The sequence below is a fragment of the Lethenteron reissneri genome, chromosome 53, assembly GCF_015708825.2.
Source record: "Lethenteron reissneri isolate LAM-NWPU_2019-01 chromosome 53, ASM1570882v1, whole genome shotgun sequence".
NCBI classification, from domain to species: Eukaryota; Metazoa; Chordata; class Hyperoartia; order Petromyzontiformes; family Petromyzontidae; genus Lethenteron; species Lethenteron reissneri.
This window is the reverse complement of record NC_083831.1, coordinates 10,038,524-10,053,758: the sequence shown is the minus strand read 5'-3', so window position 1 is coordinate 10,053,758 and position 15,235 is coordinate 10,038,524. Positions and strand designations below refer to the sequence as shown.

At 44.2% G+C, this 15,235-nt stretch overlaps 1 protein-coding gene across 1 annotated transcript in view; it reads right to left on the bottom strand.

Annotated features, from left to right (window-relative positions):
* LOC133356172 (ryanodine receptor 2-like) overlaps positions 1–15,235 on the bottom strand; it is a 200,997-nt gene that overhangs the window by 18,587 nt on the left and 167,175 nt on the right. The window contains 3 exon segments of the mRNA XM_061573549.1: positions 2,365–2,493; positions 5,706–5,794; positions 6,813–6,893. Coding sequence (XP_061429533.1) covers positions 2,365–2,493; positions 5,706–5,794; positions 6,813–6,893 — 299 coding nt within the window.

The following is a 15,235-nucleotide window of genomic DNA, read 5'->3' as shown; positions in this document are numbered from 1 at the left end:
AGCATAGGAGCCTTTTTGCCACCCGCCACTTCTTGAGTGACTCCTCTTATCCGTGGAATGGTCGCAGATAAGGGGTGCTAATCGATAAATAAATATCGATGAAAAAGAACTTCTGCGAATGTATCACAACAACAAAAGATGCGGATAACAAAGCATGCGGATGATGTGGGCGCGGATACGAAGGTTGCACAGCTGCATTAAATAACCGTCAAAGAGTTAACAAAACGGACAAGCAGACAACGTGTCTCATGCCGGGCGGGAATGATTTTCTTTTTCCTGTCGAATATTTAGATAATGTTGCGTAGTGTAAATGGTTTGAAAACTGAAATTAATTGCCGCCCATAATTCAATGGCTTTCGAATCAACAGGGTAAGCACCACCTGAAATTCACTCTCAAGCGAATGTCCTTCAAACAAGCGAGGGTGGATTCATAAAAGCAGTGGATTGATAAGGGCTGTGTATCATAATCATCATCATTATTATTGTTGGTAAATACACAAATGTATACTATGGGGACCTCATTTGCCAGTAAAAATATGATAATTGGTTCTTTACCCTTCTATCTGGCAACAAAACTGACACCTTTTTGCAAGGAGTCATGTTTGCATAGACCGCAATACCTGCAGTCATAATACAAACAAAAGAACATAACTCTGATAATGTGCACTGTCCTTGAAGTTGATTGGTCCACACCCGAGACAGCTTTCCTTCGAGCCTAGTCTCATAGTGCGCCTTTTGGCGTCATCTGGTCCAACCCATATGAGACTAGGCTCGAAGGAAAGCTGTCTCGGGTGTGGACCAATCAACTTCAAGGACAGTGCACATTATCAGAGTTATGTTCTTTTGTTTGTATTATGACTGCAGGTATTGCGGTCTATGCAAACATGACTCCTTGCAAAAAGGTGTCAGTTTTGTTGCCAGATAGAAGGGTAAAGAACCAATTATCACAAATGTATAGTCTGAGACAATTTGTTTAAAATATATATCCTTAACGAATACCAACAAAACCAGCCCTTGACTGTGTAAAACAGATCCATGACTATGACGAATAGATTTCAAATCACATTTTTTTAATCAGTATATGTTTAATGGTTCTAAAATATATATATATAAATAAATGCGCATATAATAATCTAGAGCCCAATGCATTCAAATTTAGCAACAGCAGCAACCATCTTCATTACATGGATCATAAACTCCATACACTACTTTTTAGGAGCCTGTGTGTGTGCGTGATTGATTACTCCGAACTGCAGTCGCGAATGTTCAGGGCTGGTTCAAGCGCGTAAGGAGAGGTGTGAGTGTCTGTAAATGGGAAAACCAGTTCATTTACTCGAACCCCTTGCTGGGGGGAGGGGAGGGGGAGATTCAGGCGGAAAAAAAAAGTGGTGACTTGTTCAAATCTGAAATGGGAACGTGGCCCGTGTCAGGAATAACTGAGCCAGCATTGGCGAGAGCACTTGGTTTCAAACCCCAGTGGCCCCCAATCGAGATTAAAGCAGCTTCTGAAAGTGTAGCGGGATCGTGGCGGCACTGAGCCCAGTGGATAATGGCTCAAAGTCACAGTGTCACCCCCGCTCTGCCAACGAGCACTACTGAAATGCTCACTTAAGCAAGCGGTGGACAATTCCACAACTTTCAGGGTGCGTACGGCAGTAAACGACTGAAATAATAAAGCAATGCTGCGCAAAGAACGCCTTAGACCTGCAAAAAATTTCTATTTCACTCTACCCGCGATCAGCAGGCACACTCCGTTACGCTTCCGCACATAGGTCACATGACAGATGTGACGTCACAGCTCACTTGCCCGTGCAAAATATAAGCATTATTGCGCCCTCCTCCCCCCAAAAAAATACAAAAGTCTATTTTTTTATTTTTTGCATGGTGTACAGTCTGGAAAGTACCCACATGGCAAATTTAAAGTTTGTTGCATGTCAGGAAGTATGCTAAACATTTTGAACAGACACACATAATCACAAATTTTCCTTCTATATATATAGATATATGTATATTTGGAGCTCTCCCCGTGGTCGTGTGTATTTTTCTCTGGGCCCTCCGTTTTTTTCCACTCCCACATTGAGAATCAACACACACTTAGAGTATTTGGCAGCTCTAAATTTCTACGTGATAAGCCACTTCGTTGAGCTATCATTTGTGGCCAGGTCACTTCTGAAAAAAGAGCTCTATACAGCTCAGTGGGTCTTACATTGTTAAAAAAAAAAATTTGCTTAGTTTAATTAGTGAGCTATCTGAACCGGTCCTGGGCCTCCCCTACGCTCGAACCCACCGTATACGAGTGCATCGCCGTGTTCTGTGTAACCATTGTCGCTCGGTGAAAGTTGTACCGCTGAGAGGGCAGCTCACCTGGATGTACTCAGTGATGGAGTTGAACACTTGCTTGGCCACCGCCATCGCCTTGGAGAAGTTTCTGCGTCCGTGATCGTCAATGATCTCTTTGCCCGAGTAGTACCAATAGAAGTCGCTGATGGATTCCTGCGGAGACAATGACATGGGCGGGGAGAGGGGAGAGGACTCAGCGGTGGAGATGTCAGATATGACACGTGTGTCATATTTAGATATGACGCGTGTGTCATATTTAACATGGGGAGGAAAAAAGAGTAGATTCTTCCACTCACTATGCAAGCAGTGGAAGAATCATTTCGATAGATGCGGTTAATAATCTTTAGATTTCGAATTAAACTTGTATTATTTCGGTGAGGATGTACTCGTAGATTCAACATTCTGTTGGTAGAGCATCTCCATTGTATGCATGTATGTTGAACTTCTTTCGCACCGTACGTAGCCAACTCCAGTGCTGAGCCAGGGGGTAAGATATTTCACATTTCCATGGCAGTGACGAGTCTCTCCGAAGGCGAGGACATCTACTTGACTCTCCGCTGAAAAGGGTACTCATTTTATTGACACTGGAAGGGCGATATTCTGAGTTAATACGGACCAGGATGATAACATCCAAGCCTCCTGTTGGTGTATTCAGTGCTGCAGTCACAGCGCCATGCAGCCACAAAAATGCAAAACAAGTCAGCCCTGACCCAGTGGTGGACATTTAAAAATCCCATGGCAATAGCCAGGCTCTTCACAGGACAACCGCTGGATGACCTCCCACAAATCGACCCTCATTTCAGATTGCCCGCACAGACGTTGGATTGCATCGACCCCCTGGCCGGAAAGTGAACCCGTGGTGACCTTTGCGATCGTGATTTTAGTGCTATAACCCACAGGAACATCCGGCCACTGTTATACGCTTTAAAAGCTGTTCTTTGTGGTCGCTCTGCGGGTACAATTGGCAGTGCGTGGATATAAACTGGCAGGGTTCAAGTCCGTGTCCGGGTCAACGCAGGCCGACATAACGTGAAAAATACCCCACACGCTGAGCAGTGACCAGTGGTCGTGCTGGGTTGTTTTGCTGCTGTTGTTCCCATTTCCCGCTGTTCTCAACGACAATGTTAACGTCACCGAAGAGGAAATTCGATAACAATATTGCAAGGGTTTCCCCCCCCCCCCACCCAAATTAATTTTTGTTCAAACGATCTTGTTTTTTTTTCATTTTCTGAACCTTCACCATCTACATTCATTTACATGTGATTATTATTTTACTATTTGGCCCATGTCTGCATCTGTGGCACTCAAGGTACATGCGCTGCCTGCTACTCCTGCACGCATTTCATTCGTGCAGCTGGCAGCACATTAACATCTCGCCACAGTGGCTAGGAGATGTTAACTACCTCGCCTGGTATACAGGAGGTCGTGTGGCTTAATCGCAACCCGATGCCTGCTGTATATTTGGAGTGTGCGTGTCGCTCTCTCCTCGTGGTGGCGTAGATTTTTCTCCAGGTCCTCCGGTTTTTGCCTCCACTTTTAGAATCAACGTATGCTTACGAGTATTTGACTGCTATACATTTCCACATGATAAGTCACGTATATACATCAGGAGACAATTGCTTGTGTTGTGATCGAAACGTCGTGATATTTTTCTTGTTTTTTATTCTCTTTGTTTTCATTTTTATTTTTATTATTTGATTATTATTTTTTCTACCTACGTGACTTTACCAAAAGACCCAAAGAATATGAATTCCTGCAGTCACGAAAGCTTTACGTCAGGACAGGGAAAGTTCCACAAATTGAGCAACCTAAGAGCGACCGTTTCAAATGGTCATCCCAATCATAAATATGGAATGGCATTTTGAAGGCAATTATCCACATCCTGAGACAAATGCACGAGCTTGAATTGCACCATCAGCGTCACCAGCGTCAATGGAGAACACCCAGTTTGTTATTCTCAGCGTGTCTTGACACCGTGGCTTTTTAAAATATTTACGAATGTCTCCCTCGTCAAGAAGAGGGGGGCAAATGATTACAACCAAACGTGGATTACAAGTCAACAAAAACAAAGTCACGCTGTGATTATACCGATGATTGCACACACATCTTCAGAGTGCGCGGGACTGCACGTCCACAAAATGCGCCTTCATCTGGGGGGATTACTGCACCGGCTGCCATGCTCACCCAACCGTACAAACTGAAAACATCTGGCGGCCGCAATGGCATTTGTGCGTAGCGCCACTGTGTTACGAATTATAACAAAGTGTGGGCAAAAACCAATTAAGTCCACTCAATGTCAGATCAGTAATGTCAACGTCCACAGGTGTCATTAGGCGACCCTGTAATGTCATTTGCCACGGTTATTACACAGATGCCCTTTTGAGCTGACACTCTGGCTCGCCCTCACCGTGGCTCGCGCACTCCGCGTACACCTTGACGGACGGCGATGAAGCGAAGCAACATCACGCGCGCCGCCATCACGACCTACACAGCCGCCAAAACCCGCACATTGCCGTGCAGCAGTTTAGCACCAGCGTATATATGTGCCGCTGCGGAATGTACAACCCTCGTCACTAATACGTGCTTCACACTGTATACCCAAGCCAGCCAGGGGGCGAGGTGTGTCCTGAGAAGCCGTGTTGCTGTTTTTTTTTCCATTGCATAACCCGAGCCGTGCCGCTGACATCGCGGGTGCACGCCCGCCCTGGGCCTACTTGGCCCTGAGCCAGATTGATGGATTTTTGTTTCTTTTACCAGGTAAAGACCACTGAGCTTATTAGCTTCTTCTTCGTCTTCAGTAAGTGACCTGGCTATCACAAATGATAGCTCAACGAAGTGGCTTTATCATCCTGATCAACAGTTCCTCCGAGCGTAGAAAGATCATATTCTCATGGTTATATGACGCACACCATCCCCCCCCCCCCCCCGTCCTCTCCCCCATCGCCTCCTTTATTTTAGAGCGTAAGTTGGGGGTGCATCGTATTATGTGGAAAACTAAACTTGTTCTCCTTGCACGACGTGTTTGGAGTTGTAGTTGCTCGAAATTATCATCGGGAAGACGGTTCTCTATGGGCAATACATCACCAGCACGAGGACGGGAGACTCCACCAGCTGTACGCAAATCGTCCTCCCGGAGTCACCGCTCCCCGGTTTAAATCGGCACGTTCATAATCATCTCCTGGACGATAACTCTCTGTAAGAAATTGTATTCTCCCCGATTATAAAACAAGGACTCTTTTTAAAAATTACCCCAAGATTCGGGGGGTGCAAATCCTACCTTCCAGATCATCCTCGCAATGCGGAGAGTTTGCGGTTGTACGTATCGGGGCAAAGACGCTGCACCCAACCAATCGCGACGGGCTTACCTGCAGCCTCAGCAGGTAGTCCACAGTGGCGATGACAATGTTGACCGTTGTGTTGTTGCCGACTTGGGTCCGCAGGTAGTCCTGGAAGTCTGTGTGGTGCGTCGACAGGTCGGAATATTCAACGCTCCCGAAGGCGTTTGACATCGGTAACTTTGATTGGCACGGTTGGCTACGTACGGTGCGAAGGAAGCACAACGTGCATGTGAGCGATGTCTGAATCGGTCTTCACTAAATTGTCAGGGGGTTGAAACGTGCCACCCCTCGTGGATATCAATAAAAGTTAAAGTGATTTCTTGCTCAAATGAGCATGGAGGTGGTGCTCATCATCCCATTTGCAGCCCTGAGCGAACGGTAGAAATGTCACATTACAATGGCAGGGGCAAGTCTATGCATACAACAATCACTGTTCACTTCCCCGGCAAAGTGGCATTCGATTTTATCGACCCCAGAGGGATGATGGGCCGAGGGAACCCCCCCAACCGGGTTTTGAACTCACGATCTAACCCAAAAACTTTATTATGAATAATATTGGTCGCGAAAGCATACGTGTTAAACTCACGACCTTTCCGATTGCGGACCGCTCGCTCGACCGGCGAGCCACGAGGCTCGTGTGAACAAAGTTTATTTGTCGTGAAACCAAACCACTTCGTAAGGGGTGGCACTTGGTAAGGGGCGGCACTTGGTAACGAACGGCACTTGGTAAGGAACGGCACTTGGTAAGGAGCAGCACTTCATAAAGAACGGCACTTGGTAAGGGGCGGCACTTGGTAAGGAACGGCACTTGGTAAGGGGCGGCACTTGGTAAGAAGCAGCGCTTCATAAAGAACGGCACTTGGTAAGGAACGGCACTTGGTAAGGGGCGGCACTTGGTAAGGAGCAGCACTTCATAAAGAACGGCACTTGGTAAGGGGCGGCACTTGGTAAGGAACGGCACTTGGTAAGGGGCGGCACTTGGTAAGAAGCAGCGCTTCATAAAGAACGGCACTTGGTAAGGAACGGCACTTGGTAAGGAACGGCACTTGGTAAGGAACGGCACTTGGTAAGGAACGGCACTTGGTAAGGAGCAGCACTTCGTAAAGGGGCGGCACTCTCACAGCGAAGCATTACCAGAGTTGTGACCCTCGCACAGAAGTTGTAGAAACCGGAAGAGGTCACAGGTGAAGCTGTCATCCTGCATGACCTTGTCACCTGTTGACACCAGCATCACGGGAAAGGACAGCAGCAGCGAAAAATAGTGTGCAGAATTATTATGCGCATTGTCATCATTCAACACATTGGGGTTCACTCAAATGTGGAGAGTTATGGAGAAGCATGATGCTAGCGATTGTCCGTGACCGTTTTACCTTTCCGAGGTGTTTATTTTCTCGCTCTGCCTCTTGTTGTCTCGCGAAAGCACCTCATTTAGACATTTTTGTCCAAGAAATACGGAACAAGAGTGGGCAAATCCCTCTCTTTATTTTTACTTTTAAGAGGGTGCACAACTTTAGTTGCAACGCAAATGCAACGGTGGGAGATGGCGGGCGTTTCATGCCCCCGACGACTAATGCCAGATTGCGGGCACCGGGTCCCGGTCCCGTGCCACCGTCGCGACCTTAAACATCGGCCGTTGTGGCCATAGGCGGAGCTTGGGGCCGCACGCAAGCGGAGGTGGAAATGGGCCACCCGATCACGAACGAATGCTTCTCTCCCGAAATATTTCTAGAAAATGTTTCAAACATGCGAGCGAAATGTCATCCCATCCAGCGTCGTTTTCCGAGGGAGCATCGTCGCGAAACCGGATGAGAAATCTGTTTATTTTTTTGCGTCTTGGAGACGATGCGGGTTTGTTTACTTAGCATTCTAATCGTCGTCCATGGGCCAGAGAATAATTTGGTACCACGTAAGGTAGCAGAACTTTATTTGTCACACCGATGTCTTTATTTACATGGCCACGAAGCACGAACTATTTGATAACGCCACTTCCCTGTTTACTGTTGATGGCCTCACAAATAAATTGGAACCGCTAGAGCTATGCTACCCTCAGGTGGTACCGACAAATGAGATATCTGGTTTGGCTGGGCTCATGCGCTCCGAAAGCGGCAAGTGGGAACACACGGCTAACGTCATTTTATGCGAAAAATTGTCGTAGGTACCCCTCAAACCACTCACAGGGTTAACATTTACATGTTTTCCCATTCTGACATTTTCCTACTATAATTCTACGAAATTAACGTGCACTAACGGACGGCGGATTACAAAAATAAAATATTAAATTCAAGATTCACGTAGGAAACAGATTTCTTGGGAATGGATGACATTTCACCGTATGTCGTTTGTTGTTGCCGCGGCGGTGGGAGGGTTTCAAGACACGATCGCGTGCATGTCGCCAGTTAGTGAAATCCATCCAAGTGCGGAAGCGGATGTGTGCAAAAGGGATTACGAGGATGGATGGATGGATGGAAGGAGTGACACTCTCCCAAGCACGGCCACAGCATGCATCACGTTGCTTGCATCCGTTGATGATCATGCGAAAGCTCTGGGGTTGCCTGGACTGGGTGGAGACGGGGCAAAGCTAGAGATGGATTGACGAGCTCTTTGGTGGGTTTTTTTTTTTTTAAACATCATCCCAGGTTCGTGAGCTCCTGCAAACGTAACATTTCACGTTAGTTTTACGCAGAAGCGTACACAGCGGTAGGCGCTTCGTTGAGAATATATCCTGAGCACGCAATGAGTGAAGAAGGGCTGACCTCCTGCCTGCTACAATATCGCACGAGGCATTTGAATGCATGCGTTTACATTAGCTGTATTGATCATAAACCACATCATATTCTCCAGACCCACAGGTGTATTGTTTAGCTCGGTAAATATTAAAAATAAGAGTACAGTACCTTTCAAAAAGAATGCATACAGATAGTAGTTTTTTTTATGAAACCATAATTATAAATAAGTTTGGATCACAGAATGTTAAATGTATAACTTTATATGAAACCTGTAAATATTTTTCAAGTGATATACTTGCAACATACCCACTACAAACATGCATACATACATATACGGAATGTCAGCTGTTAAGTACTGATAAATATTGCATATCTATCTTAACACAATGCAATCTCGATTTTAATTGAATAGTCACTAACATAGACCCTACACGTAAATGTACGATAGCCTTCAAATAGTCCTGGATTGTTTTAAGATGTAGATGAGTACCCATAACGTTACCCCACTGCATGCCATCTGCAGGAATGAAGGAAGTGAATTGCCAAAGGTATCGGCCCTGCTTTGGACCGGGTATCGAACCCAATACCGGTGTCTTGCGGGTCGATTATCACCTTCTATCAATCACCCCTTTTCTGCTCTCCCGTGATTGACAGGGCAAGTTAATAAGAAACTGAATCGGTGTTCGATTGCTAATTTATTGACACATTATGTTTCTCCGTAGTGCAATCGTGCGTTGCTACTAAAAAAATATATACACGGTTTGCTCGATTGCTTTTTTATTACGTTCTTAAAATTAGCGCACGTTAAAGGCTGTTTTAACCTCGGACTCAACAGAGCAATGTTATGACTGCAGGCCTATTTTGTGATCTGCGTTACGCATTGGCCGCTCCTGTCCCAACATTTACCCTAGCTGCCGATACGAGCATTTCCCATAATTTTAATTGTATTTGTAATTAGATAAAAAGATTATGAATGGGTAATTAATTGTGAGCGGTATTCAAACAGTACATTCTAATTTAGAGCATTGGTTCAAATACTAGGAGACTATGGGCCGGTTTCTACATTCAGCTGCCTGGTAGTTCAACAGCATTGGCCCGGCAAGGCTGAATGGTGATGAAACAATGAATACTCTTTGGTTCTTTCGGTAAAGTCACGTAGGTAAAAAGAAAAAGAAAATAAAAATTAAAAGAGATCAAAAGAGAAATATTAATATATAATGATAAATAATAAAAAAAATATTAAATCACGACGTTTCGATTGCAACACAAGCAATCATCGCACCTGATGATGATTGCAACACAAGCAATCATCATCAGGTGTGATGATTGTTTGTGTTGCAATCGAAACGTCGTGATTTAATTTACTTTTTTTTATCTCTTATTTTTATTTTATTTTTCACCTACGTGACTTTACCGAAAGAACCAAAGAGTATGGATCCTTGCAGTCACGAAATCTTCAAATCTAGAATGGTGAGACAATGAATGCCACAATCCGGTCAAGAGTTCGCTGTACTGAACCAATGCTGCTGATTAGATGCACTCCCCGAAGGCCACGTGGCTGATGGGATGTGTGCACATTTTTTATTACGTATATTTTCTTTTTTGGTTTATGGAGGGACAAAATGTGGGAAGGTGTTATTTATTTTATTATACAAATTCACCACAACAACGCTGAATTATTATTTGGTGTTAAGCACATTCTAATTAATGGTTATTATTCGGGATCAATTGGTACCTGCCTTTGGAAATCTGATTATCGTTACCTGTAATGGAAGCAATGCATTACTCAACAACGCTAACCAGATATTGCATTTGCATGTATCTTGTTATACACAGACTAGCCGTTTAAGTTGAAAACGAATTAAAGCTTTATTGTTTATAAATTCAGACTACAATTACTCGTAGCAAGCAACCTGCCCACCACCTCTTTGTAAATTGCAAGTAAAATGTTTCGTAAAAAATACTTGACAAGCTTAATCATGGTGCTCGTACAATGCATAGGCATTGTACAGAGTCACTGATTTGGGGGCACAATTTGTAAAAGTTCCGTCAAGCTTTTTCGTCACGCACAATTACGCGCAGCAGTGGTAGACTCATGATTACGGATGCAAAAGTATTATAAATAACATTACCCATGCCTGAAAACCTCCCTTCGATTATATTAGCCATACATAATTTCGATTTAAAGCTTTCGTGACTGCTGGAATTCATCTTCTTGGTTCTTTCGGTAAAGTCACGTAGAATGGAAATAATAAAAGAATAAAAATAAAACATAATAAAATAATTCTCACTTATTATTTTATTCTGTTTTATTTTTATTATTTTATTATTTCCATTCTACGTGACTTTACTGAAAGAACCAAGAAGATAGCCATACATACTTTTGTAATCATCAGAAAACAAATGTTGTTTTTCTTCTACTGAGTGATTGCGTATTTGTGATGAGAGTCTGCGCCGATGATGCGCTGGCAGCCGGTCTATTTCATCAACTATCGCCGTGAGTATATGTGGTACCCAGAAAATAATAAAGCATTTAAAGTAAAACGACGTTGTTAAGCACACGATGCAGTGTGGGAAGAAGCCTACGTTGGTGCGTTTATTTACCTAAAAGAAATACCCCCGATAAGACTTGATTTAAAAAATTTCATCACATTCTCGCAGACAACATTCATAAAACAAGTTGCAATTTTTATAAATATAAAGACTTCAGGCCTGCAGCTGAGGAGGGCACTGATGAATGGCAAGCAATACCATTGTCAATTTTGGGAAATTATTCTTACTTACAAACGTCATGGAATATACCTACAAAAGTGTTGAATCCAACGTGATATAAGTTTAAATCCGATTCTTACTTTTCCAGTGATTGGGATTCATCTTTTTAAATTATTGAAACTCTGTCATCTTGGTGTACAGTGTGCGTGCTTAGTCTCGCTTGTCAATCCACTGCTGGATGAGGGCCTCCTCCCCGCGCTCCTTTGTGAGCCGCATTTCGTTTGCCATACTTCACCACGCCCGTCAGTGCGGGTTTGGCAAAGACGGAGGGACAGCAGAGGACGACCACGTGCTACGGCGTGTGGTGTTCGCCGATCCAAGCGCTATCCAGGCTAAAACCTGCTTAGCTTCCCAAACCTCACGAGGCCGGGCGTGGTCCAGGTGATTTTGTCACAGGCGTGAATTTTTTGGTCACAATCGTTTATTCGTAACTCTGTGTGTGCGTGTGATTGTTCCATGGATCGAACAGCTGTTTAGCCAATGCAATTGTTTTGTTGTGGGGTCCTACGTGCATTGAAACTGGAGGGCAGTCAAAACTTTCAGACAGTGGATTATTAAAAAATATATATTTAAAAGTCATGATTACTTATTTCATTTTCTCTTGAATAATACTGTACATTATAGCTCATTTTCTAATAAGGACTGAAAACTTAAGATGTCTCCAGATTTTCCATTTTAAATGCAATCACAATGACTTAAGTAAGGTCCTCTGTGAAACCTCACGAGGGGCTACTGAGATTCCACAACTGTTTGATAATTAGTCATTTTAATTTTTTAAAAAATCCATGGGAAAACCCCCACTGAGTCTCAAGTTAATTGTTTTTTATGCTTGCCGAATTTCTTGCATTTCTTGCATGCGGATTGACACTTTGGATGGCCTCACAAAAAGTGTGCGCGATGGGAACTATTTCTCCTTTGCCGTACCACCTCGTCACTCAGAAGGCGAGGCGTCCCCCCCAAACATTCTGCGTGACGGGAGTATCTTGCTAGAACTGATGATGCGTGGCTGTCACCTTTGCACTAGCCAACAACCGTGACTTCAAAGCCGCTGGACATTATAGAACAGTTCGGCATGTCTTCTTGGTTCTTTCGGTAAAGTCACGTAGAATGGAAATAATAAAATAATAAAAATAAAACATAATAAAAAAATTCTCACGACGTTTCGGCAACAACGCAAGCAGCCGTCCTCAGGTGAAAAACAGGTCTGTAGAGAAGACAGACTCTGTCTTCTCAACAGACCTGTTCTTCACCTGAAGACGGCTCTGTCTTCTCGACAGACCTGTTCTTTACCTGAGGACGGCTGCTTGCGTTGTGGCCAAAACGTCGTGAGAATTATTTTATTATGTTTTATTTTTATTATTGTATTATTTACCTTCTACGTGACTTTACCGAAAGAACCAAGAAGATGAATCCCTGCAGTCACGAAAGCTTTAAATCAAAACAGTTCGGCATGTCTTTAATAACCCTTTTCCACCGGCACATCCGAGTGGAGTCGGCACGAGGCCAAGCAGGGCCAGGGCCGGGGCCAATGACTTGTTCGTTACGTGTGACCTCCGTCAGAACACAGCGAGAACGCAGCTGTGCCGCGGTGGCGAGGTGTTAACTGCCTCGCCTGCTATGCAGGAGGTCGTGGGTTCGATCCCAACCCTGACTCTCTCCTCGTGGTTCCATGAAATTTTCTCCAGGTGCTCTAGTTTTCCCCTCCACGTGTAGAAACATGGCTGCTATACATTTCCACGCAACAATTGACTTAGTTGAGCTATCATTTGTGGCCAGGTAGCTTCCAAAAAAGAGCATTATAGCTCAGTGAGCCTGAACTGGTAAAATAAATCAAAAGTTTAGTTGTAGTTTTACATGGCGTCACCGCATCATCTACATCCATTTCGACTTATTATTTGCAAGTGACGTCAATCTAGCGCCACCCGTGCAGTGGAGAACTGGAATCAGAATTGTAAATTGGGACTACTGAATTTGTCAACGATATTTGGATTGTCACACAAGAACATGATGTATTATTCTTGGGAATCCGTAGATTATGCCTGCAATGTACTATAGACGTGTGTGCGAGATGCGAAAGTTACTATTTTTTATTTATCGACAATTGCTAACCTCAAAAATGCCCTCAACACCCGCAGGTCGGAATCTCACAAGTTCAAGAATTAAATGTGTCCATGCCACATCATCAAGGCAGACTGACAAAGATTTAGTTGGAACACGCAGTGCAAAAAAACGTTAATGAACAAAATCTGCAAATTAAAACACACGACACGGTGCCCATTAACACATACTCGTGATGAAAATAAATAAAAATAAGAGAATGACATGGCAAGTCATTGTTAAATGTCACTGTGCAGCTTCAAAACAACGCTATGCTGTGCACTTTAATTGTGGAACATTGACACTCGCCTGACTTGCCCGTTTGCGCCGATTATTCTTTTTAGGGCCCTTCTTTGCGGCAGTGGCCTTGCTGATCTAAACTGGTTCGAGCCGAGTACAGTGCCAGATCTCTCTGTTCAATTGTTGGCTTGTCTGTCTGTCTGCGCGTGTGCTTTATGTATGAGAGCGGTGGTTCGGCGGTTAAGAGCGCTGCACTACGAACCCGGCGATCCGAGTTCGATTCTCGCTCACGGCCAACACCAGTGACGAATATCTGAACCGGTCTTGAGTACCTGGTGCGACTCAGCCTCAAATGAGTACGTGGTGCGATGTGTAGTAAACATCGTCACTCAGAAAACGTAGGCAGCCAGGCGTGGTGTTGGACACCCACCCCCTCGTGTGCCGTGCCAGCTTTCGTAGGTGCTCGCTAACAGCACTTGTCCCAACAGCCTGTTAAGGCTATACGGAGAATCTTTGTCTCGTGCTTATTTCTGAGATCTAACAAAATGAATTCAGTTGAACTGAGAACACCATCTGGGTGGTACTGTGGTTGGTGGCCTCAACTTGACAGTTGGAGCATTGCGAGCACATCCTCAACTAGAGATCAAACTCAGCCGATCATCATTCCACGGATGATGAAAAAAAATATTACCATATTGTGGGACATCAACAGTGATTTTCTTGGAAAGTGACTGACCACCGCCATATGATTGTGGCATTGATACTACTGGCTCAGACCCACAAATAGACGAGTGGTAACTGGTTGGAAAAAAGAAAATCCATGCCTTCTGTGTCATAGCAATGTGCAGATGGCATGGATTTTCCGGCATGAGTCCAGGCATAAACCTGCTGACCGTGATTAAACCCAATGCTGAAGTGAAACACACTGATGGTCTCAATGGCCATGATCAAACAAGATTCTCAAGTGTAATGAGTGAATGGCCTCGGGGCTTTTCACTGATCATGGTATATATAAATAGATAACATATAAATTAAAGTTTTCACTTGGCCGTCAGACAGCATGATGGATTCGTAGTTAATAACTGTCTACGCAACATCAGGGAGCCCTGCCTGGTTTCCTGACAAGACAGATCAATTGGAGACAGCAGATGTCATTCTGTAATATCAGCCAGGTGCAGAGTTGGTCGCAAACGATTTGGAGCCCTAAGCGGAAGTTATTTTTGCGTGCATCAAGTAACTATGAACATTATACGACGGACGAGCAGCATCACTTGCTTATGTCACGGTTGTGTGAAATAAGTTGCCGACTCGACTAATTACGAGAATTGATCATTGTGATGGTGCAATTTAATAGCGTTGTAGAATGATAAGATGATGCTATTTGAATCGGAATTTGATCCGGTGCACTCCAATTTTTTCTCATAAATCTGGAGTCCCCTCCCCCCCCTTGAGCTGCTTAGTTTGCTTGGTGTCACAGTTGCTGGGCACCGGCGAGGCGCTACCAAACTGGGCCCTCAAAGAGTCTCGTGTCACATTTGAAATGAAAATAAGTGACGAAAAAAAAATCCCAAATCGATGATTGCACTTGATAAAAACTGAGAGGTATGTGTCGGGTGCCGAAACGTGGAAGTGCGCCACCGAAACTCCGTGTGAAAACCGGTAACCGAATTCCAAAGTGAGACTATCAAACAAACAGAACTTTCAAATTCTATAACTCTGAGC